The 26,436-nt window shown below is 38.5% G+C and overlaps 1 protein-coding gene across 2 annotated transcripts in view; it reads right to left on the reverse strand.

Moving 5' to 3' along the window:
• Positions 1 to 20,270, reverse strand: part of LOC150092506 (vesicular glutamate transporter 1-like) — a 58,072-nt gene extending 37,802 nt beyond the window's left edge. The window contains exons 1-3 of one of the 2 annotated variants that reach the window (XM_090414490.1): positions 20,217 to 20,270; positions 9,470 to 9,588; positions 1,889 to 2,003 (exon numbers count right to left, since the gene is read on the reverse strand). In XM_090414490.1, the coding sequence (XP_090270616.1) occupies positions 1,889 to 1,912 (24 nt within the window). In that variant the 5' untranslated portion in view covers positions 1,913 to 2,003; positions 9,470 to 9,588; positions 20,217 to 20,270. The remainder of the gene's footprint in view (positions 1 to 1,888; positions 2,004 to 9,469; positions 9,589 to 20,216) is intronic. The other variant, XM_090414489.1, reaches the window with a different exon arrangement.
• Between the last annotated feature and the right edge of the window lie 6,166 nt (positions 20,271 to 26,436).

A 26,436-nucleotide genomic window follows, 5' to 3' on the forward strand; every position in this document is an offset into this window, starting at 1 on the left:
TTTCATTTTTCTAAACGACGAAACTTCTGCACAGAAATTGAGATTGCAGGACGTTTCAGATATGCAGTTCGAATCACTGAGGGGGCTTGACGCCATATCAAATGAAGATCATCATTTGAATTTACAGAAGAAAAATATTGGAATCGGTGATGAAACTTGCAAGTAGAACAACGGATTTTGAAGAGAACAGCGAAGATATTAGTAACGGAATCCAACCTACCCTTTGATTTGGGAGGATGCCGTTCACTCTACTTCGCAGCAATATTGTCCCTTCTACTCTATTAGGTTTTACGTAATTTGAGTATTGGAATTGAATTCTAATCCGACTTATGCAGATAAGAAAGAGAGATAATGCCCAACACAAATATCAGAATATCGGAGACATGAACAAAAGACACGGTAATTGCATTCTTTTCGGGAAAGAGGAATTTCAACTGAAACTTGATTCCACTTCTTCCTTTACAACTCCGATTGTCACATGTCTCGAGCAAGATGACGAACGTGAATGTCTGATATGGACTGGAGTTGGATACGGAATCTACTGCACCTCGAAATTCATTATGTGTGAATTATCTTGATCTTCATTATAACCCATGATATATACGATTTCCGTGGAATGTGGTGATATCTGAAAGGATATCAAAACCACATGTCATGTGATTTGGATAATGACAATTCAGATATTGTTATATCTTTATACCAGTGTCTAGCCAGAAATTAAACTTACACTCCAATCAAACATCTTTCGTTGGATTGGAGTGAATTAACAGTAAATGCTCTTGCTGTGTAATTAACTCCCTGACACCACCAACCACAAACGACACCCCAAGTAAATATAGGGCAGATCACAAACTCTCCAATAAAACAATATAACAAACTTTATAACAAGAAAGAGGGAAAATCAGAGGAAAGCCATAATAAACCATCAAAAAGAAAACAAAGAACAAAGCTCTATGACCTTTCACTTTCACATCCGCTAATCCACCAATCATAGCATTCAAAGAAACAATTATATACACGAACAATTGCGGAGATCGAAACCAAACGAGTCATTTCTCACAGAATTGCAGCCTCAATGACTGCTGCTGCCTTAAATAATCAAACCACGCTTTCATGGTCGTAGTAGCAGCAAATGTAGACTCAACAGATCAGACATCCATTGCATTGTCAGAGACAAACAAACCCATCCTTGCTATCTGCTCTGTCTCCAAATGTCTTAGACATTTTTCCATTTGCTTCTGATTACTAATTTTTGAAAGATTTTTCTGTAGTCGAAAGAGTGCGCCTGCTTTCCAAGAAAGTCTTAAGCGATTACAACTCAGTTTCCTTTCTTTCTTCAGTTCCCCCCCCACTTCCCTTTCTTCTCCATCTTTACTGGACAGGATCATTTGCAAGTCCTTCTGTTAATAAAGATCTAACTGAAATTCTCCATATTTCATCTAAATGCTGCATAATCCTAATCAGTCTCCGATAGTCTAGATTCCTGTAGATGATACCAATCTTCAGGGAAAATGCTGACAAGTTTATGTGTGGCAAATCCAACCATAATCTTCACCTCATTTACTTTTCTATGGAAATTTCCTCTGAGTGCAAATGAAAAGCTTCTGACCAAGATTCGTACACTGTCCAGCTTCAAACTACAAGAACCCATGCTCCTCCTTCCATGCCTGTTTTGTTTCATCTTCTTTTATTCATTGTAACATCTTCTGTGCACTGTGATCTCAAGTTCAGTAAGAAGCGCTTCAGTTGATTCCCTCTCCTTAAGTACTTGCAGACAGACAGTGCCCGTGTTAAAGATTTTGCAATTTGTTATGTCTTGTTTTTACAGTAAATCACAGTTAACATTTCAGATCATTTCTACTTAGATTTAGGCGTAATATTTACTTACCCTAGCTAATCCTAGAACTATCATAATGATGTATACCAAGGCAGGCCCTGCTGTAACTGATTTTGGGGTAAACAGGGTGCAAACAGACACTGCAATTCCGGCTATTCCGTATAACCTAAAATTAAAGGGACGATGTAAGTTTGTTGCTGGAGTCGAAATTGCTTACATATGATTTTTAATTTATGTATTTATTTCTAACGTTATGCACAGTCATTTACGATGAAACAGTAACCAGAATCGATATCACGTTGCATAATATTTGTGGAAGAAAACGAATGAAAATTGGTATGTCCTTAGTTCTAATGGATGACTGGCACAGCAACAGTGACAAGGAGATTGAGGGACAGATGAAAAGATTTCCTCAGATCCACATTTGCCAGAATAGATAAAATTTGTTTCTTGTGGTCGGCTTGAACAAACACTTCACAACATTTCCAACTGTTCTTAATAAAAAAAAACGATTTAGGGAGATAGCCTGATAAGCAATTTTATCACAAGAAAGTACGCTGCACATAATGATTACAACAACACTACACTGCTGCATGGTTCACCAGTTTTGAGCAAAGTTTTATCTTTTCTGACGAACGAGAACACAATTAAAGATACGCGAAATTCCAGCCAGATTAATTTTTAGCGAAATCAAAACTCTTGCAACTCGAAATACATACACACACACACACGCACACATATAGTCATACGTGGTTTTTGCACACAAATAGATGCATATTAATTGTAATATGCATCTATTTCTATTCTATTCTATTCTAACACAATAAAGAAATAAAACCCGACAAGTCGTTTGACTTACATCTTCAGGGGTAAAAGGTAACTTAAAGTTTAAAAACACATGAATGAGAAATAGTTCATACTATACAGTTGTAGCCGTCAGAATGTTCATAAAAGTAAAAATCGGAATGCAGATTCAAAGCAGTGCTGAGTTTAAAGAATGCTGGATGTTGTCACGTTTTGTTGTTCACGTTCATAATGTCCGAGGTCTGACTGAGGTTTATTTCTTTATCAAAGCTGACCAAACTTGCTGTAGAATTAAAAAAAAAATTAGAAAGAAAACTCTTCTTGAATATTCTAATACCTATAGACCTTTAGAAAGAGATCCCACATGGCGCGCTCACAATAAAACCAATGATCTAATTAAAAAGGTGCCTAATTGGACTGAAGAACTTGAATGAATTCCACAATCAAAACACCCATTAGTTCCAAGAATTTATAGTGTACCAAAAATATATAAGGTATGTATTCCCTTAAGACCGATAGTGGATGGAAGAGACTCTCCGACCTCGATTTTTGCAAAACATCTTACCAACATGATTTTACCTCACTCACACGGGAAAAACATCTTTTATCAAGAACAGTACACATTTTATTGAGAAGGTAAAAGATATTTACATTGGACCTTCAGACATCTTAGCAAGTTTCGATGTTATCAGCCTATTTACAAATGTTCCAAGAAACGAAACTGTGAATCTCCTTGAAGACCTTTTTCCTCCGGATATCGTAGATCTTTATAAACATTGTATAAATAATACTTTTTTTCGTGTATCAAGACAAATTTTGGGAACAAAATGAACGACTGGCTATGTGCTCTTCCCTCTTTCCGGCTTTAGCTAACCTATTTATGGAAAACTTTGAAAATAATGCTTTAAACAATTATCATAAAAAAACCAAAAATCTGGCTACGCTATGTAGACGATATATTCATCATATGGCCAGGAACAACAGATGAACTCATTGCTTTCAAAAATTACCTAAATAATTTGCATAATAATATAAAATTTACTTTTGATCAAGAAAAACTTAGAAAACTTCCTTTTCTAGACATCCTATTAGAAGTCAATGAAAAGGATAATAAACTTTCTTTCTCAATATATGGAAAACCCACCAACACAGGAAGATTTCTTAATGCGGCCTCACACCACCACCACCCTTCGCAAAAAATAGGTCTAATTAAAACCCTAAGGGACAGAGCATATAATATTTTTAGCACAGACAAACAGAGAAATGAAGAATTAGAATATTTAACACAGATCCTCAAAAAAAATGGTTATGAACACAAGACTATCAAAAAAATTCTCCACACACCTCCTACAAGCATTTCACAGAAACAAGATTTCAAAAACGCTATCACGCTTCCATATATCAAGAATGTTACAGACAAGATGGCGAAATTACTAAACAAACATAACATCAAAGTAACCTTTCTGCCGCTGGAAAAAATTTTAAGATTTCTATATCCCCCGAAACCTCCACAACATCCTTTAAAACAACCAGGTGTTTATAAAACTTATTTTTCTTGCGACATCTGCTACGTAGAACAGACAGGAAGATCTGGGGAAATACGCATGAACGAACACCAAAAGGATGTACAAAACTGAAAAAAACACAAATCAGGTCTAAATTTCCATACCACTTCCACCGGTCACATGTACTTGGCAGAAAACAAACATGTCTTACATATAAAAAAACTGTAAGGAAATTTAAAGAAGCTGCAAACATGCTTATAATTCCAACACAATACAATAAAAATCAGGGTTTAATTCTACAGCAAGTTTGGTTAGCTTTGATAAAAAAAATACACCTCAGTAAGACCTCGGACATTTTGAACGTGAACAACAGAACGTGGCATCATCCAGCATTGTTTAAACTTAGCACTGCTTTGAATCTGCATTCTGATGCTTAATTTTATGAACAGTCACGCGGCTACAACTGTATAGTATGAACTATTTCTCTTTTATGTGTTTTTAAACTTTAAGTTACCTTTTACCCCTGAAGATGTAAGTCAAACGACTTACGAAACATGTCGGGTTTTATTTCTTTATTGTGTTTTTAGCTTAATAAATAAAATGTGGTCCAATTATAGGAAATTGCCTTAAGATGCATATTAGTTATGTATGTGTGCATCGAGTATAGGTGTGTGTTCCATAGAAATGTTATGAAAACGCACTCTTTTTCTCTCTCTCTCTCTCTCTCTCTCTGTTTCTCAATGGAACAAACAACCAACGATCATGTGTTCGTTGGAGTTTTTGAGACCTTCGAAGACAGTTTGAGAAAGATGAAAGCGACACCCATTAAACCTCCTATAAAACAAAACCATGCAAAATGCATTTGCGTTTCATGACCAGCAGAAAAATGGCAATCATTAATCACACGTAAGATACAAACAGCCCACAAGGGTGCACATACAGAAACAACAGAATATTCAATTGATGGGATATTGGATTCCTTAAATAGATGATGAGTTGGCAACATTTTCTATTTACCAGCTCTTCCGTGAGAGGGAACATTTCCATTTAAAAACCTACACAATCTGGATCTCTGTCACTGTTTTAGGCCTCGATGCATCATTGATTGAGGAGTATTGTCCCCTGCAGTAAACAAAGTCCCCTAAACAAACGATCTCGAGATAATTAATATGCAGTTAATACAACTGTCAGCGGGAGAGTTACATTAAAAAAGTTAAAATTCCATACACTTTCTTGTATACTTATTTCTGCCTGGGTTTTTGGCCCGGGATCACATTTGGACACCCTCGCTCAGATTTGGAGATGGCATTTTGGAGAGGACGAAGAAATTAAGTTTATAGCAGGTACAAGGAAGGATAACATAAACTATTAGGTCTGAGAAACTTGAGAAAAGAATCAGGGAAATCCATCCAGCTGTTTCATGAATGGAGGACAAAGTGTTTATACTGATCGAGACGCACTCAAATGACAGGAACAAAGAGAGAAAGGGCAAGGAGGATGGGGCTCCCCAAAAGTCGTGGAAAGGAGTAGTGACCAAGAGATTGAGAAGTACCTAGCTTGAAAGGCATTGAGAGTGATATATATATATATATATATATATATATATATATATATATATATATATATATATATATATATACGTAGGCTGTTCAATAAGTAATTACTATATTTATACAGAAAACGGATTACTTTTAATCGTCATCATTTACATGATATTTTTCGAAGTAACTACTGTGAGACGCGATGCATTTGTCCCAACGCTGCGTCCACTTCTTAAACACATGTGAAAGTCCGTTTTTTGAGAGTTCTTTCAAAACCGCCTCAGCAGCTTTTACACATGCTTTGTTGCTTTCGAAATGGCGGCCTCCTAGTGGTTTCTTGAACTGAGGAAACAGCCAGAAATCGCACGGTGCGAGATCAGAACTGTATGGAGGGTGTGGTAGGATATCTGTGTTGTTCTTCTGCAAAATGTCCACTACACAACCAGCAATATGTGGCCTTGCATTATCGTGGTACAAAAGAAGCCATTCTTCAGCAATGGACGCTTCCTTTTGACGCGCTTGATGATAATCGCTGTTGTGTTGATCATTGTCTCTGTGATGGACGTTGAAGATCTTCCCTCACGTTCAAGATCTTTCACATTTTGCCTTCCTTCCTTAAAAGTGTTATGCCAGCGAAAAACACTTGCCCTCGACATTGCTTCATCGTGGAAAGCTTCGCGTATCATGTTAAAAGTGTCCGATGCCGAATTTTGCAAACGCACACAAAATTTAATCGCATAACGCTGTTCCAAGGACACTTCCATTTCGAAGACTGGTCGCGCTTCGTAGGAGCGCCGAAACGAGCTTGCGTTTAGTCACGTGACACTCTCGCACATCAGCCCGTATACGCCATCTATCAACCTCTTTTGTTAATACAGACAGCAACATTCCTTTATTCCACAGAAATTAATATTGTGATCAGTGATGAGTGATGAGTTGATGAGTGATGAGTAAAATTAGTCTTATTACTTATTGAACAGCCCACGTATATATATATATATATATGTAGAAAGTTTTTTACCTTGTGTATAATATATCTTAAAGATACCAAGTTATTTTAAATATAAACCTGGTTTTTTACTCCATTTCCCAAGTAAGCAAACAGACAGGTCAGACACGTTTGCGCCTGCAAGTGTTGAAGTCTAGCTGACCCTGCACGTAGTGCAAGTCCAAGGCAACTCGTGGTAAAGGTAGAATACGCTCTGATCACTATTCTTAAGGCAAGGGGTCACTACCCGGTCTGGGTAGTGGCCCCTTGCCTTCAGTACATGGCATCATACACCTCCTCCAGGAGATGTGCTTTGCATTAAGGGTAAATATTAAGAATAGTGATCAGAGCTTATTCTACCTTTATCAAGAGTTGCCTTGGACTTGCACTGTGTGCAGGGTCAGCTAAAATTGCAACACTTTCAGGTGAAAACTTGACTGACTGGTGTGTTTGCTTACTTGGGAAATGAAGTAAAAAATCAGGATTTAAAATAATTATTAAAACACTTAAGGCATTGAACAACGTAGTTAAGAATATAAATTAAATTATACTTTAATGAATATTTCCGATATTTCGGCAACGTCACGTTGCCATCTTCTAAAGGAACTTACAAAAAAAGCACGTGCACGTAGGCACTACAACACAGTAACTGAGAATGAAGCGATGAAGCTACTATTGTTCTCCTAAAAGTCCTGATGGTGCCCTCTAGCGGGCTAAGTAGGTGTTCTTGGCCGTTGGGCTGAAGGTCTGCTGATGTAAGCCTCTCAAATTTGGGGCAGTCGCATACAACTAAATTTTTTGAGATTTTGAGAGTTTCTTAGGGCTGAGGCTGATTCTATAAATAGTCTTTCGAATTTGTATTTGCTACGGTGTATTACTGTAGCTTTCTTCCACCGTATTCTGTGGCGTGTATCCAGAGTATGGTCTGCAAGACTAGAATGGCTGTACTTGTGAAAACGGATGTAGTCCTTGTGTTCAGAAATTCTGATATTCGCTGTCCTGCTTGTTTGGCCAAAGTAAGACAGTTTACAGCTGAAAGGGACCTTGTATACACCAGGTAAGTCTAGGGGAAGTGGTTATTCTTTAGTGGAGCGGATAAGGGATGCCAATTTTCTGTAAGGACTGTAACAGGAGATCAGGTCATGTTTTTTTAAGATTTCGGTAATGTTTTCCGAGGTGCCTCGGATGTAGAGAATGGTGATGGAATTAGAGTAATCCTTGTTGTGGAAGGGGGGGATCTGTGGTTTGTAGTTTGTAGGGGGGTAGCCATTGACTGACAAAGTGTTGAGGATATGATTTAGTTTAGTGTTTAGGGCCAAGTCGTTTGAACAGATTAGTTTAGCCAAGGATTAGTTTTACCAAGGTTCCATTAGGCTGGCAGGTGACTAGTGTGTCTAAGAAAGGGAGGCTGTTGTTTTCCTCTTTTTCCAGGGTGAACTTGATTCTGGGGTGTTGGTTGTTTAAGTGAGTTAAGAAGGAGAGGAGTGTTTCAGAGCCATGTGGCCAAATAGCCAACATATCATCAACGTAGCAAAGCCATATGGTTGGTTTTTGTGGGGCAGACGCTAATTCTTTTTCTTCAAAGGTCTCCATAAAGAAATTGGCCAAGGGTGGGGAGAGTGGTTAACCCATGGCTGTCCCCTCTATTTTTTTGTAGAATTTTCGCTGCCAAACGAAATAGCCTGAGTTCATTGTGGACTGAAATAAGGCTGAGATATCGGGAGAAAATTTAGCTTGGATTAGCTCTAAAGTTTCCTTGAGTGGGACATTCGTGAATAAAGAGAAGATGTCAAAGCTGACCATTATGTCAGTACGTTGGAGTGTAAGGTTTTCTATACTGGCTTTGAAGTGGGCAGAGTTTTTTTATGTGTGATGGTGTGTGATGCGTGCGAAAGACTATTTATGGAATCAGCCTCAGCCCTAAGAAACTCTCCAAACCTCAACAAATTTAGTTGTATGCGACTGCCCCAAATTTGGGAGGCTTGAATCAGCAGATCTTCAGCCCAACGGCCAAGAACACCTACTTAGCTCGCTAGAGGGCACCATCAGGACTTTTAGGAGAAACAATAGCTTCATCTCTTCATTCTCAGTTACTGTGTTGTAGTGCCTACGTGCACGTGCTTTTTTTGTAAAGAAATATCGGAAATATTTATTAAAGTATAATTTAATTTATATTCTTAACTACGTTGTTCAATTCCTTAAGAGTTTTAATAATGCATAACCAACGTATAAGCCTGTCTACGAGAATATTTAAAATAACTTGGTATCTTTAACATATACATTAACATGTATATATATACAGAGAGAGAGAGAGATAATCCCATTTTCCCTTTTTCGTGTTCAGCTTGATGGCTTGTCAGTGGCAGTTAATTCTTCCCGCAGTGTGCTGCTATATCAGTAAACTGCGTGTGCTCTTCTGTTTAGTCTGTCTGTTTTGCGGGATCCGTGTTTATGGGAAGAACAACCTGCCACCACCACCACCGTACAAGACCTTATAACCCACCATATCTTGAAACATCCTCATAAACGGGTTCTTATTTACTACAAGGGTTAGTTAGGACCTAGGCTTGGTCTTTCCAGAGAAAGGACATCGTCGATACCAACTAAGGTACGGAAGTTATTGTTCCCAACAATAATAAGAAATAAATATGAATTATTTCTGACATTAATTCTGCTGCTGAATAATATTTCAATTTCGCTAAATAGTAATAAATAAAAAGTATTTAAGTTTAATAATAATTATCAGTTTCAGAAAGGCTGTCATAAACGGAAGAAGACGATTAATTCTATTTACCAATAAGAAGGAACGATTGTTGCAAGAATTCCACCAGGAAGCTGAGCAAAGAAATAGGACACAAGTAGGGCTGTTATTTCATGTTCATACTGGTCGGCCTTTTCATACGCTTCAGCACTCTGTTTGAAATTAAAAAAAAAAAAAAAAACATTTTGGTTTGTTAATGAACTTATACACTCACGAGCTAAAACATTATGTCCCTGCTTAGTTGAGTGTTAGACTTAGTTAGAATTACGGCTAAGGGTGTGTGTTCATTCGACAGAATAGGACCCAGCCCAGTGATGACCACGCTGACAATCTTCGTACCAAGATACTGCCATCACTAGTACATTTCTGACCAATGCAATCTGGTTAATTGAAAACAGACTGGGTGGTCAGAATATTTTCGCTCACGAGTGTATAAAGAAACATATCATTTAGATATTTGTTACTTCTCTTAAAAGAATGCATTCTTATAATTCATCTCTTCCTTGGATTAGGAAAGGTTTGTGTTTTGTATTTTCTCCCACAGAAGGTGTCCTAAGATGTATAACAAAATTATTCGAATTAAGATGATCAAGGTGTGTCATCTGCAAAACTAAGAAGTTAACAAAGAGAGCGGGAGGGAGGTAGTTTGATGAGTTTCTCTCATCATGGGATTGCCCACTTGAGTTGCTCCAAATCTTACAATGAGATTACAATCAACTCAATTAGGCAATTCTTCTCATGAATTTCTCCAAATGGAATCAGCGTCTGTGTCCGAAGGGAAATAAAAACTAGAGAATTGATCTAATGCAGAATCCTTTCTAATGACTGCTTATCAGTCTCCAAATAGTAAACAATTTGGTTATTGATCGCCTTCATTATCTCGTCAAGAACAGAATGAGAGCGAGGGGGGCAATGGGACAATAGTTTTGAGGGCCCACTGTTGTCTTTCGTTTTTCGGGAACGTCAGAAAGATGATCATCCAAGCTGTTTGGTAGTTGACGGATGAGAGTGCTTATTGATATCAGGATACAGAGGTAGTGTTAATTCTGGTGCAAAGATTGAAACACAGCTGGATGACACCACGTGAACTCTAACAGCTTATTACTATCAAATGGAAATAAGCATTTTGCTGATGCCTTGCTGAGGACAGTTCAGAGGATGCATGACGTGTGCATTTTTGTGGAACGGTGTGGAGGAGATTCGCCTTGTTTAGCTAAACAACAGTCGTAGTAAAAAAATTGGTACCAATTGAAGGAGGGAAGTTAAATTATGGAAGGACACAAATTTGGTCTAGCAGATCTGGCAAGGAATAGGGACCAGAAGTGTTAACCGCGAACTGAACAGAAAACAAGCAGGTGACTTGGTGTCTTCGGCTCTTCCGAAACTGCACTACATTTGTTCATTATTTCGGACTGTATTGTACACCCAAGTAGGTATTCAGAGTTTTGTACTTGATATATTCAATACACGCGTACTTTTACCATGGGTTGCAAAGGTATGTTGTTCAGGAAACCAGGACTTGATAAAAGTCTTAAGTTCACAGTGGAGTGGGGAATGAATTCCATCGCTCCAGAAATGATCATTTCAGTTATTTGTTCAGAGCAGGTGTTCGTATCGATTAAGCGAAAACAGCAACGAGACAACCCCGTTTAGCATCATTATAGCGTTATAGAGTAGGAGGCTGTAGAAACGTAGACAGGAAGAATATTATGGTCAGAGTTGCTGATCATAACCTGATTCATTTGATAGAAAATATCTGTGAGGTTTTGGAGTGAAAACTGGCTAAAAGAGGTCCATAATATTAGTAGGATAATAAGGACTCTCTGGTTGATAGATAGCTCATGGCTGATGCAGTTGATTCGGTTTCCTTTCCAGCTTAATCTTTAAAGTTAGAGTCTTTGAAATCTTTGAAACTCCAGGAGATTCAACTTGTGTTCCGGTTGTTAAACTCATAGCAAAACAAACTCACAGATAGAGATTGGGTAATCCTACTGTAAAAAAAAAAACAATTTTATAGTAAGTAGAAAAGAGCATCATGGTTGTCATAATTAAGGATTTCACAAACGTGCGAGTGCTTCCTATTTATGGAAGGGATTACACAAGATGTGGTTGGGCTGTACAACGGATCTTATAGCTGCCGTCGACTGTAGGTATCGGATGACAGTCAGGAATCAGTTAAAAACAGTGGATCGATTTTGGTGTCTGAAATGTGGGTGTACAACATTTATATTTGTACTGATATCCATGATCATTCATGGTGAAGTAAAGGATCAATTCTAGTTGGTGGGGGCCGAAGAACGTTTACTTTCTTTGTTGTGTTTTCGGCTGATTCCAAATTAGTAGATATTTGCATGGAAAAGTACAGTACCCCCACCTTCCGGAAACTCGAGTCTTAAATATTAGGCTGAATAACTTATTAGGTTTAAGTATTATCTTTTAACACGCGAATAAGTTGTAGAATTCAAATACTTTCTCGTGATAACACGAATTTTATTTCTTCCTGGCCAGGTTTAAGGGCCAGGAAGAAGTTGTCTGCCATACCCACTCTCGTCTGAAAAGTGTTGATTCGCTGAAATATGGAAGCGGAGAGATTGGGCTATATTTGATCAATTAATTATTTTTAATGTAAACTGTTGGTTGAGCTGCTTCATTTTGAAAACAAGTATAATTAATAAGATGTAATGTAATGATATACAAATGATAGTGCAATGATAAGTTGAAATAAATCTGAAAAGGCAAAAAATTTGGATCCGTAAGAGATCCGTTTCCAGTTTTGTGTTTTATATTAAGAGAATGACTTACCTTCGAATTGTAATCTTGTTAAAATGGGCACAATGAGAATTAGAGATTTTTCACCATTCTACATGCCAAGTGGGCAATTTCCGCGTAGTACTCTAAGGTGATGATAGAAGCTTTTCATTTGATTCCCTTAAATTAAGTTTTATGTTAGTTTCTTCAACGCAAAGAAACATTTTGCTTAGGGTTTAATAAATAGATTTCTTACACAAACAAATCTTATCAGTTTGCATTTCTTTCTTTCCAGCTATTGTCGTAATAACAGCAAATAATTTCCATTTTTAGATCCCAGAAGATATCATTTTCTATCATATCCAAAAATCTTCTGGTAGTATATCGGTCTTGAATGATGTAGACGGTGTAAGACTGTGTCTTTTCTATTTATAGAAAACGAATACGAATTGCAATATATGTGAGTGTGAGTGTGAGCATGGATTCAAAAATAACAAATTGTAAAATACGTATCTTAACAATTAATCCAAATATAATTTCTTTCTTACATTTCGTTGGCTGCAACTGATAAATGAGATATTCATATTGAAAGTCATGTGATGAGCCTTTCTGTATTCAAACTGTTCCATGACAGCAGTATAATTATTTTGTGTTTCATGCATTCATGCTAAATAGGATTGAGGCCAAAGTTGAGGCAGAGATGCCGGAGGAACAACCAGGTTTTAGGAAAGGTAAGGGCACCAGAGATCAGACCCTTTGCCTTCGACAGATCATAGAAAAATATAAAGAATTCAGACTTCCTCTGGTAATGTGTTTCTTAGACGACTCTAAAGCTTTTGACTGTGTTGAGCATGTGAAACTGTGAGAAGTAATGAAAAGAATGGGTTTTCCTCAACAAGGTTGATAGCCAACGTATAAGGAGCAAGAAGCCACTGTAAGAACAAGTGCTGGATTGACGGATTGACTTCAGGTTGGAAAAGGAGTTAGGCAAGGATGTTTATTTTCTCCTCACTTGTTTATCATATATATGTGGAGGACATCATGGGTGAAGCATTGGATGAGCTCAGGAGAGGAATTAGGATAGGAGGTAGATTGATCAATAATCTGAGGTACGCTGATCATACAGTACTCCTTTGTAATGACATGGAAAAACTAGGACTAATTCTTGACAAAGTTAACAATATCAGTAATAACAGAAGACTTCAACACAATCCCAGCAAGACAAAGACCATGGTTCTCAAAGGAAAAACAAACAGAGAAGCTCTTGAGAAACAAGTTTATCTTAATGGAGAAAGAATTGAGGAAGTCAGCAAGTTTGAGTACCTGGGATCCATTATTAATGTGAAGAATTGCTGTTCAGAAGACGTCAGAAAAAGGTTAGGAATGGCTAAAACAACAGTCAGAGACCTGTCTAAAATCTGAAAAGATGGATCTATCTCCATGGGAACAAAGTTGAGGATTTTGGAGGCAGTTGTTCTTGCAACAGCGACTTATGGATGTGAGACTTGGAACTTAAAGAAGTCAGATAAGAAACGAATATCTGCTTTTGAGATGTGGTGTTACAGAAGGTTGTTGAGGATATCATACACTGAACGGCGTACAAATGAACGGGTGTTAGAAAAGATCAGCAGAACTTTAAGGCTCCTTAAGGATATTGACAGAAGAAAGTTAAAATATTTTGGACACATGGAAAGGATGAAAGGGGGGCTTCTCAGAACAGTAATAGAAGGTAAAGTTCCTGGAAAAAGAGGTAGGGGTAGACCATCAATGAGATAGATGGATGGCATGTGTGGAGTGACTGATCTTCAGAGAGTTGAGGCTGCCAGAAAAGCAAACAACAGGACTACATAGCGAGACCTAGTGGATGAGCTCAGGACAGGAATTAGGATAGGAGGTAGATTGATCAATAATCTGAGGTACGCTGATCATACAGTACTCCTTTGTAATGGAACATTATCGTGCATCGGAGTGACCATACGGCATCTGTAGCTGCCCAGTGAACACAGTAGTAGTAGTAGTACATTTATGCGCTTCTAGATTTTCTCTCTGGTAGCCTGGAGTATGAAGTTTATAATCCAGCAGTTTCGGTCTCTGTTTCCAGTCCGAATGTTATGTGTTTGATTTTCTATGACCCGGAATTATTGCCAAAGCAGTTATATTCACGGGTCTATTGCGTGTCTCTTAACAATGTGCATTTGCAATTAACTGATTTCATTGTACTGTCCAGGAAGAGATAATCATTCACCATACCTTTCCTGAAGGTATAGTCAATGTTGGGTGTACTTCTTAACTGGGATAAAGAGGAGCATAAGACAGAGTGTCAACACTACACACACTGAGAGGCCTGTTTAATAAGGACATCAATCAAAATAGACGAAAACCTGATGACAGTGTGGAAATTCAGTATAACTTCCTGCAGCCATTGAACAAATTAGGCTGTGGGAGGACAGGACGCCATTTCTTGTACTACGAAGTAGTCACAGCAAAGAAGATTAGCTTCAAACGTTGAGGATTGTACCGGTTGGATGTGCAATTTTTTTTTCATGTCTTCTCACAGAGTAGAATATTTCACGAGCATCAGAAAATTCAAAGAGATGGTAAAAGTTCCTCTTATTGGCGGAGAAAAATTCTCAACATCCTCAGCTTGGTGCTGTAAGCAAGCCCTGTTCGATGACAACATAACGAGATAACGCTCATGTCTGGACCTTTTTCGTGACGAGAAAGGAGAGATTTAATTCGGGATTATCTTGCCAGCATTCAAGTTTTGGTACTTGTCAAAGGCAATTCTACTCTTCACACGTTATTCTGACTTTTATTTTGTGGTTATTTTGGACACATTCGGCTGCAATATCCTTAGTTTCGAACTCGTAATCAAAATATAAATATCTCAAATTAGACGATTTCAACAACTAATTGCAATACGAAAGGTCTTGTACATTAACATGCATTATGGCACACAAAATAAAAAAATAAAAAAATAAAATATAAATTCCTAAACTGGTTCTTTAAATACTCACGGTCAACACGATGAGAGAATAGAAAACGATCGCGCCATACATCAACGAACAAAGTACTTCCCCGATGAATACAAATCCACAGAACAACATCCATTTCAGAGGACGAGTTTGAGGAGAACTCCTCACTTCTGCGGGTTCTCTACTTTAAAATAATTTGTATTTTAAGTAGTAAAGTAGTCAAATGATGCCCTTTTATATGTATAGGAGAACGTGTAAAGACAGCCTCTCAGCCGACACGCTTAACGTGGATTTCCGGGCATCGAGTGCAACAAGAATCAGTACATGGTAAGACCACAATGTGCAAGTCCCACATCACCAGAATCAAATGCAACATTGTCTTAAATTGGTGCAAAGAGGGTGTACAGTGGAACGTGGAAACTCGGAAAGCGAAAAATCACACTAACACCCTCTACGGAGCAGAAAATGACGGGTGTTAGTATGTCGGATGTCCAATGAACTTCTCTTGCAGAGCGCGTAACCCAAACTATGAATTTCGGAGGTGACGGTGTGATGGTATGATCCTGTTTTTCCTGGTTTTCAGTGAGAGCTCTGTTTTTTGTGCCTGGAACATTGAATTCCGGGAGGTTCATCGTGGAGAATGTAATGCTTTCTACTTTGCGGCGTTTCTACCGAAGTGACCAATTTCTCCTTCATCAAGACAATGCACGTTGCCATAAGGCTGCTCCTGAAACTGTAAGGAACGCCACCACACTTGACTGAGCTCCACAACCCCCTGATCATAACCCTATTGAACATGTGTGAGATGAACTGGATCTTCGGGTGAGGTCACAAGTCCTCATTGCATGCGTACAAGAGGAATATTCCAAAATTCCCATTGAGATCGCTATCACATGCTTGTTGGAAATCTACCGCGTAGGATTATTGTAGTCATCGCAACGAAAGTAAATCATGCATCTTATTTCAGGTTGGCGCCATGGCGTTTCTTCCTCATACTGTGGTGTCCGTTTATTTCTTTCCAAGCAGTGTGTGTGTGTGTGTGGTCAGTAGGCTTCAGTTCTTATGTCAAATGAACTTTATAAGCATGAAGATGCAAATCTTTCTTGAGAATACGCTGTAGAGAGCTTCTCGAAATGCCCAATTCAAGACTATGGTGCCGAATTGATGTTCCTGGACTCTCGGCAACACTCTCACGAACTGCTTCGATGTTTCTGTTGAACGACTTGTTGAAGGACGGTCAGAGTGTATAAGATCACTAATTGATCCAGTTTCCTTGAATTTGTTAATTAATCTTTTCACAGTTGATGAAGTTAAATCATTATTCCGACCATATTTTGTATGAAAATTGCGAACTGTAGCTGCCAAACCTTCATTTTTAAAATATTGCTGAACAATGAAAATGCGTTGTTCTTTCGTGTAGCGCTCCATTTTTAATAACCCTGAACTGTCAGCTGTCACGCCGTCTGTTTTTTTCTCGTTGGCAACACTTTACCGCACAAATGGTGCTAAATTTAAATCTTGTGTGAATTTTGGGACACCCTGTATATATGTGTGTACTGTGAATGAATATACACATATCGTCCACTGAATTAGAAATTTTATGCAGATGTAAGTAAACCTCACTTATGCAGCATACTTGCAAATTACTTGGTCACGTGCGTCACCACGTGTTCCAGCCAACTGATTAAGAATGCCGCTGGTCAGCGATAGTTAATAGTGTTATTCACCATGGGGAAAACGAAGGGTCTTTCGGAATTCGAAAAAATGCTTATTGTGGATTCCCGCCTGGCTGAAGCCACGATTTTGAAAACAGCACCCCTGACTGGTTTCTCCAAAGTGAGATATCCCGAGTGTTTAATCACTGTGAAAATAACCCACATTGCTTGTCTAAAAGACGTAACTTTGGTCCTAAGACAGTGTCAGGAACGAGATCGCCGTCGTCTGAGAAGGTTTGTACGGACAAACAGAACTTTCTGTGTGCAGCAATTGACCGAAGCATTTAATTAATGAAAGCGGTTCCCGACCAGCATCTTATCTCACCGAACTCTGCACAAAGAACTGAAGTGGCAATCTTATTCCTCTTCGGTAATCATCGCAGTAAACAAAAGTTTCTAATTCAGTGTACTCACGTGTATTTAAATATATACGTACATTTTTACATGAGTGATTGTGTTTAGGGGTGTTTACAATGGCTTATTTTCATAATAGTATCGCTTACGATACCACCTGTACGAATTCTGAATTTAGAAACTGCAAAATTTAAAAACAAATTAAATTTCATTTCACATATGCGGTTTGATGTATTCTTTAGCGCCAATGTTTTATCAACTTTGTTTTATTGTGATGAAATCGAAATTTCTGGGAGGAAAATTCTGCAAGGTCGGTATGCTGGTTCCCGAATATGCAAACTCGAGTTTCTCATTGAAGGTTGGGCTCTTGATGCTGTGTTACGAAGGCAAGTATGTGTGTGTGTGTGTGTGTGTGTGTGTGTGTGTGTGTGTGTGTGTGTGTGTGTGTGTGTGTGTGTGTGTGTGTGGGAGGGGTAGGGGTCAACAACTCAAGTAAGTGGACACTAAGCGCGGTATAATAATCACACCGAGTTGGAGTCGGTATTTCAGCAAAACAGTGCTTCCGTCCGCTCAGTTGTGCACGCCGAAATCACTAGAAGACAAATTAGAATGATGTTCTCATGTTCTAGTATTGGCCTAACCGGGGAAATGTTATACTAACGACAGTCCTATAAATGAAGATATCTTATCATTGTGAAAGGTGGGAGGAATTTCTCTATGATTGTGCAACCCAACACTTAAGTCTTAATCAGCCAAACGATAGCGTAATCAACAGCAGTTTGCGGAGGAGCACATCGGAAGGCGCAATAAAAATGGCTCGCATGCGATCGAATACAGACTTAGCAGTGCTCAAGTTACGAAAACGAAAAAGATGAAAATTACAAGCACATGAACGGGACACTAGACAGTAGCCGGGAGAAAGAAAATGTTGGCTGCTGCCCCAAAGCATCTAAAATGAAATGCATTTCTGTAGATGGTGGGGACAACAGGCATGTCTAAATGGAATTATCCTGCCATGTTTAACAGGACTGATTATTGTTGGCCGCGGTTAGTTTTCTTGGTTACACTTTAGGAGTGTGATGCACCTGGAACAAGTCTTCATGCCACACTCTACGCGAGCACTATCCTGCACTGCATCCAGGAACACTGGTGGAAAGCAACGTAAAGCACAGAATCGTTTGGAATGGTTCCAGAAGCACGTGAGTGACTTTCCCAATGTTCGTTATCATCGTTACTGGATTTCAATAGGAACGAGCATGCGCATGATGCGATGAGATGAGGAAGCGCGAATTCGTCGCACTTCAAATCCAAACTAGTGCGGACATTCAATGCTGTGTGGACAAGAATCCTTGCAGCACACTTTGTCCGTCTCGTGGATGCATACGCGCTCAGCGATCGCACTTTTTTGCATTTACGACGTCTTCACATTATGTAAATTAAATTGGGAACCGCAGTAACGTCTTCATTGTACCGAAGAAACTTCGATTCGCTGCCCATCAAATAATGTGGAATTTCATAACATGCAAAAAAGGTCAGCGATTCATTGCCAAGCAGTGCACACGTTTCATGGATCATTTCAAATGCAAGACGCCATTTAGGACTTTATCAGATCTTTTACCCTATTTTGTTCCTATCTGTTCCTCCGTAAACTTTGTTCATGAAGTTATCTTCGCTTTGATCAAAGTTCAGAATTCACCTTTCCCAATAGCGTGAGGTGAGATATCACGCGCTAAACGTTAAATGCGTTTTATTTTCTGTTTAATAATTTGCTCTTCTGTAACTCGATTATATGTTAGTAATTGACTACGAAACATTGCATCTCTTCATCTGCAAAAGGAAAACTTTCAGTCAATTTCGATTCAAGTCACGACTACCGAAACGTTTTAGGTTTTAATTCAGCCAGTCAGAAATGTTAATCCCTCTCTGCATCAGACTATTTCAGAACACACACACGCACACACACACACTACTATTTAAGATTATCCTTTTGTTTAGCACTCGACAGACCTCACTTAGCTCTAAAGGGCAGAGGGAGACAGGAAGGGCTGTCGATTTACAAAATAGTTAGCGTTAAAAGAGGGCTTTCGACTCATCTCTCTTGTCGAATATAAAAAAGAGATGGTGGCCTTATTTATTTATTTACGGTATTTATTTCTGATTGCTGGAAACGAACAACCACTTGTATGTTTTTATGTAGCTGCCACCCAAAAAAGATTTTTCTGTAAACCTTAACGCATTCGCAACCATTGGTGAGCTTTGGAATTTTTTCTCCTTTTTTTTAAATTTTATTTATATTTTCCATATTCCGAAACCAAACGTTGCATTTTTTCAAGCCACTTCACGCCTCCGATAAGCGGAGAAGTGAACTCACGCCGTGTGATAAAATTCATCTCCCAACCTAATTAAGCGTTGGCGAAGACATTTGCATCTTATTTGATGTCTATAAATGTTCTTCAGAGATTCCCTTCCCACAGTTCCTCGAATATATATTCGCTATCAATTGCATTCTCCAAAATATCTTCTCATCCCAAAAAATGTTCCTCCGAAGCTCAATTGGCTTAAACGAGCCCTTTTGTTCGAAAGACCGGTTCAATTTCAGTCTATAAAGAGAAGAATCTTGACCAGGTATTTTTAATTGGATGGTTTCCTACGGAGATGAAGGATTTTCCTCCCAGAAACTCGAGTGTTTCTTCCCTGAAAACGGACAAACCGGCCAGGAGAACACACTTAACCTTCATTATTACTAACAGCTTCGCATTGATTTCATAAGGTGATGCCGTACTGTCCGTATGGGGCTCATGACCTTTGTATCAGCATGCGATCATTAATTAATCCCCAACATTAAGCGTATTATCCTTTCATGCACAACTTGAACCATCCGTGAGGCGTACGCTAAATCAAGAAGGCCATGAAAATGTAATAAATGACAACCCCTCAATCGTCAAAAAGAAAGCTCAGTAATAAACGGCATTAAAATGCAGTACTTACATCATGCTTTCCATGATGTTCTCAAGCAAAACTGTTCGACGTATCAAATCACGGTTAACAACTGGCACCAACTGCGAGTGTGAAGGTTCCAGATAACTCAATAAACAGAAGTTGTTTACGTCTGCTGCGAGCTGTATAAAGTTTTCGCCCATTTTAGTTTGATTGTGATAAAGAAATCCTGATTGCAACATGATGATTGACACCCCTTTTTAATGCAATTCCCAGTATAATAAATCATAATTGCTGCAGATTAGCACACAGGAAAGTATTACCGTATTTTTCGATAGATAATGCGCACCTGATGTAATACGCACACCCTCAATATTTCCATCACTCCTTTTGATGTAAAGATAACGCGCATGCACCAACTAGCGGTAGAGTTAGGAAGTACAGTCAGAGGATGGAGAAATTCTTTAAAAGCGCATGCATCGGAAGTAAATCATTGTTTTAAATGAGGGGATAATGAATCCCATTTTATTTCACAGCCGAATAAGACACTCGAAGATCGGAATCTAAGCGTTTCATGCCGAAGTACGTTCAGCCAGTCCAAGCGTAATCCAACACCTGGTAGTGCAACACTCGGGCAACTCGGTGTAAAGGTGAAGAAAGCTACGATTACTATTCTTAATATTTTCTCATAATATAAAACGCAGCTCCTAGGAGCTGTATTACTGTTTTACATTATGAGGAGAGGTCACTACCCAGACCGGTTTCGACCTTTATTGAGATCTGATCAGTGAGTAGGTAGACCTGGGGAATACGAAGATTTTAGCTAACATAGGTTAACGAATTGCCAGCAAGGTGTACCTATAAGTTCTACTAGAATATAAAGAGCCAGCAGGCTTTTTTCGGCGACTTAAATTATTTAAATGAGGTTTATTTAAACCTCACCCCTAAATCATTATTTGTTTATATTTTGTTATTAGATCTGAATTACCCATGGAAGACAGAAGTACTTCTCGGAGAAAATCCTACACAGCGCAGTTCAAGCTTGAAGTGGTAGACGTAGCAAAGGAAAAATGGAATCGTGAGGGTGGTCGATTGTTCAGTGTTGGAGAAAGTAGTGTTCGTGAATGGCGAAAGGCTGAAAGAGTCCTGAAATGTTGACATACGAGGAAACGTCCTATGAGGTTTAGAAGGTGCTTTTTGCCAACCATAGAAAAAAAAAACTGTTGGATTGGATTGTTAATGAAAGAGCTGAAGGTATGAGAATATCTACTGTTCGTGTGTTGCAGGAATCGAAACGAACTGCGCAAAACGATAATATGAAGGATTTCAAGGCCTACCCCATCGTGGGTTTTTGGATTTATGAAGAGAAACAGTTTAAGTGTAATTTGCGGGCTAAGTGGGAAGAGTGGATGATGAATAGCATCCATGAATATAACAAAACGGGGCAGATGAAAATAACGTCATATAAAGATATAGTTACGTGGATTGTAGAAAGTTGGGCTGCTGTAAGTGATGTTAGAAATGGTTCATCAAAGCACCAGGGAATGCAGTGATGTTCGGTGACAATGATTATGAAGCTGAAGAAATCCTGGTCTTCTTCTTTCACTACGCGTTATTCCCGCTTCCTATGCAGGGTCCGCGTGTTACTTAGATGCGACTACTTGTTAGTACCACTCCCAACCGACCTGTCGCCTAGTCTGCCGCGGGGGGGGGTATATTCTTGACTGTAGAAGCGTATGTTCACGGGGCCGATTTGCCTGCTTGCGGGATGAAAAAACGCAAGATAAACTAGCGGAAAAAACCTTACTGCCCTCGCCCAAGACTGACTAACTTGGCTATGCCTGAGCACGATGCGTCCCGAAATAAGCAAGATATCTGCTGCCAATATTTTCATTAGGTAGGCATATTTTTTTTATTTATATTTGGTCGATACACGAGACGTTGTTTGGTCACCCTATACCAGGTTAGCCCGTATTTCGGAATGTTGCACGTTACAACACGTTAGTTATCTACACGAGAATAAAAATTTTGTGATACTCGTCATCCTCTTTGGCTGAACGTTAGCTGGGACGAATGTTTGCTGCAAATCTCTGAGTTATTTTTGTTTTTCTGCCGTAGCAAGTAAGGCTGTGAAGCTACTACGCAATATAATGGACGTAAATTGCGCGCTTCCTACATGCCGAATGGTCTGTTCGAGATGAAAAACTCGGTTTTTGGGAGGAAGATCTTTCTTCCACTTTTCAAATCAGCTTACTCACCTTCAACTGTAAAGTCCAGTTAAAAGTTTCGCGTCGTACATTATATTTGAACCCAACTCTTTCCAACCAAAACGCACAGTCGATACCGAGGAAGCTACGGAGGTGCTGGCAAATCTCTGAGTATTAACATTGCTTATTCTACTTTCAAAAAGTGAAGTCAATGATATAGAAACTTCTGCAACACTTCTTATAATTTTCCATCTTGTTCGTTGTCGCATTCTTCATTTTAAATGGGGGGGGGGGTTGAGTGTGTTGGAGTTGTGAGAGAATCTACGATGTTGAGTATCCATATATGTTAATTATACACACATCCCAGTGCCAGTTTGCCTGCGTAGAGGGATGAAAGACAAGAATTTCCGAAACGGGGACCCTATGGCTTCCATACAGGACTAGCTTACTAACATTTGAAAACTGTCGCAAAGCTCCTTTCGTATTATATAGCATTCGAACCCGCGTCAGGCTAACCCAAAGGCAAATATACAATTGCGCCCACAACTGCCTACGCAGTCGTGAAAGACTTCATAAAACTGTGAGCGATAATGTTTCAATGCACGGGGTATGAGAGGGAAAAAGGAATGAGAAGATAAACTGTTTCTGTTGCTTTAAACTGACAATTCGTGTTCAAACAATTTAAAAAGAAAATGGAGGAGAGATAGAAGGGAGGTCTCATCAAATCAGAGCAGTGAAGAAACCTGTGAGGGCTAGAGTAAAGGTGAGTGGAGTGAGTGTGTGTCATAAATGAACGAGCTGCGCTCATCTGGGTAGCATCGATAAGATTTTGAACTGGAAAATGTACCTAAAAGGTATACCTTGGCGCTATTAGAAAATGTGCCTGGTAAAGGTACTCTTCGTTAATATACAGAAAGCAGTAGTGCTTTATAAAAAATGCCTTCCTTATCTAACAGTTTCACAAAGAATATTTCCCTGCATTATAAAACGAAATATGTCAACTGTATTATTATTATTATTATTATTATTATTATATTGGAAAGTAAAGGAAACCACGAAACGGACCGAATGGAGCTATCTATAATGCCGTGAAAAAATGCCTAACAAAGAACAGACACCAAAGAAAAGCAACGACGCACATCAAAGTAAGCCGCTTCCTGATCCTAAAATTACAGATAACTTTGATTCATTCAAAAGCATGGTTAAAGACTTCCTAAATACACACATGGAACAAATCAACAAAAAATTTGAGGAGTATGAACGCTACATACAGTTTAATAACGTGACCTTTGAAGAAATGTTAGAAACCGTGCGAGAAATAAAGGCAAAATTAACTGTAGCGATAGAAACACAAGAAACACTGAAACGCGAAAATGAAGAATTGCGGAAAGAGGTAAACACACTCAGGTGTCAAATGGAACAACATGCTACAAAAAGAAAGAAAAAAAGAACTTCAAATTGAGGGAATAACAAAAGAAAAGACAGAAGATTTAAGCAACATAATGCAACTGATCGGCAGCAAATTGGCGTTCAAATCGCAACCACAGACATCGCCTCTGTTAACCAAGTCCCATAAAAAAAACAAAACAAAGAGAGACCGCCATCAATCATCGCTCGTTTTAATAGCAGAAGTCTGAGAGACTCCATTCTTGCAACATTCTAACTAACAAGAAACTCCCAACACCAACCTATATAACTGAACACTGGACTCCATACTTCAAACATCTTTTATACCAAGCAAGGAAGACAAAAACAGAAAAACTTACAAGTTCCTGTGGACTAAGGATTCACAGATATTTAGGAGAAAGAATGAAAACACTCGAGTTTATATAATTGCAAGAGAATCCGACCTACACAGCCTACCAATATAAAACACTAACTGTTCACATCCTTAAGAAAAAGATCAGAAATCACTTAAAAACTATATAATGGAGATCTTAAATATAGGCGAACATATACAGTAAGACAATATGAACTTCAAGGACTTTGACTCTTTGAAGAAATGCTCAGACAATATTTCCACCAATACCAACTTCACTATCGTACACACAAACATAAGAAGAATAAAAAAACACTGGCTTACATTGATAATACTCCTCAACTACACCTTGACAAACATAGATGCGCTAATACTGACCGAAGTTGCAATAAACGACACAGAAATTTACGCATACAACATTAATAATTACCAAAACAACAACTTATGTAGAACAAACCAAAGGGGAGGTGGCATAGTGGCATTTATCAAAGAAAAATACAATGTGACTGAGAGACAAACATTTCGAACATGCCGAAACACTAATTTTGGAAATCACAAATAGCGACAAACATGGTATCAAATTCACAATAAACACAATATACAGAATCCCAGACAATAATCCACTCAGCTTTCTTCATGAGTTAGAAGCATGGCTAAGCGGCATCGAACCCCGTACAACACACAGGCTCATCCTAATAAGAGACATTAACATAAATACTCTTGACCACGCTTCTTCAACCACTAACACATACCTTAATATACTAAGTCAGTACAACATAAAGCCTACCATTAATTCCCCAACAAGGGAAGAAATACTCAATAATTCACTAACACAATCATGCATTGATCATATCAACATACGGGCTCCCATCCATACATATACATCATCATTAATTAACGTTAAAATTGCCGATCATTACTTTGTCTCAACTTCGTTTTATTACGTTACTAACCCCCCTCCCACCACCACAAAGTTGACAAAACTCGATCATATTAAAGAGCATTGTCGATAACCATGTAAAAATTACAGACTATAATTGCCTACTTAAAATAAACGATCCTGTGACATTATACAAGAATTTTTAACTAAAGTTCACAGAAATATACAAAACAGGCTACAAAACCTACACAAACGAGCAGAAACAACAATCCCCGGATAAATGGCGAAATACTCAATACTATTACTGGGTGACGTTTTTAGTTTTTCCATAGATTTTTTTTACAGTAATACTATTTAGTGTGTCGCCATTTATATTATATATATTATACTCCATGAATTTTTGAAGTAGTATGGTTAAAAACACTACTACCTCCAAATATTCATGGAATATAACGACAACATGAAGCAAACAATGGCTACACTCAACGAATTAGTAACTGAAAAAAGAAAACTTCAGCACAACATTTTATTGCAAAAAGCTTCGGTCAGGACACAAACCAAGCGGAACGAGCAGATTCATTCAACCATGCGTTCACAAACAACGTCACACAACTCAAAAAAGACAAACTACCAACGATCAACAAAAAACTACCAACACAAAGTCAACAACAAACGATGTATTTTCCACCCATAACAAAACAGGAACTGAGAGATGCACTCCTAAAACTAAAACCAAATAACACTCCAGGAAGAGACAAAATAAGACTCACAGACCTTTTAACATACTTTGAACAAATAAATCCAATACGTTTGAGACTCGTGAACATAATATGACTCTGGCATTATTCCACAACAACTACAAACTGCAATAATTACGCCAATTTACAAAGATTGTAAAAGAAACGATACTCAGAACTACAGACCAATATTTACCCTGCCAGCCATTTCAAAAATTCTAGAAAAAATAACGCACACCAGACTACAGAACTATTCACAGAAGGTCAACATCATCTCACAAAACCAATACGGCTTTCAGAAACCAAAAAGCACGATCACTTTATTGGAAGACATCGCTGACTCAATAAACAAAGCGCTCGATAAAAACAAGTACGCCGTCCTTATACTGCTTGACTTAACCAAAGCATTTGATCCACTTGAACATCACATGCTACTCACCAAACTGTACTCAATAGGTATAAGAGGAACACTGCATACATGGACTACCATGTATGCATTCAAGAACTACCTCTCAAACTGAACCCAAGTAACAAAAAGAGGTACATGTCACAGCCGGGGTATACAAATAAAACACGGTGTTCCTCAAGGTGTCATATTATCAGCCACTCTATTCAACATATACATTAACAATGTTCATAACATAGCCATAAGAATTCAAATATTTCAGTATGCAGATGACACCGCACT

The sequence above is a fragment of the Typopeltis vanoorti genome, chromosome 25 (genome assembly GCF_054136105.1).
Source record: "Typopeltis vanoorti isolate ZY-2024b chromosome 25, IOZ_Tvanoo_1.0, whole genome shotgun sequence".
Classification (NCBI taxonomy): Eukaryota; Metazoa; Arthropoda; class Arachnida; order Uropygi; family Thelyphonidae; genus Typopeltis; species Typopeltis vanoorti.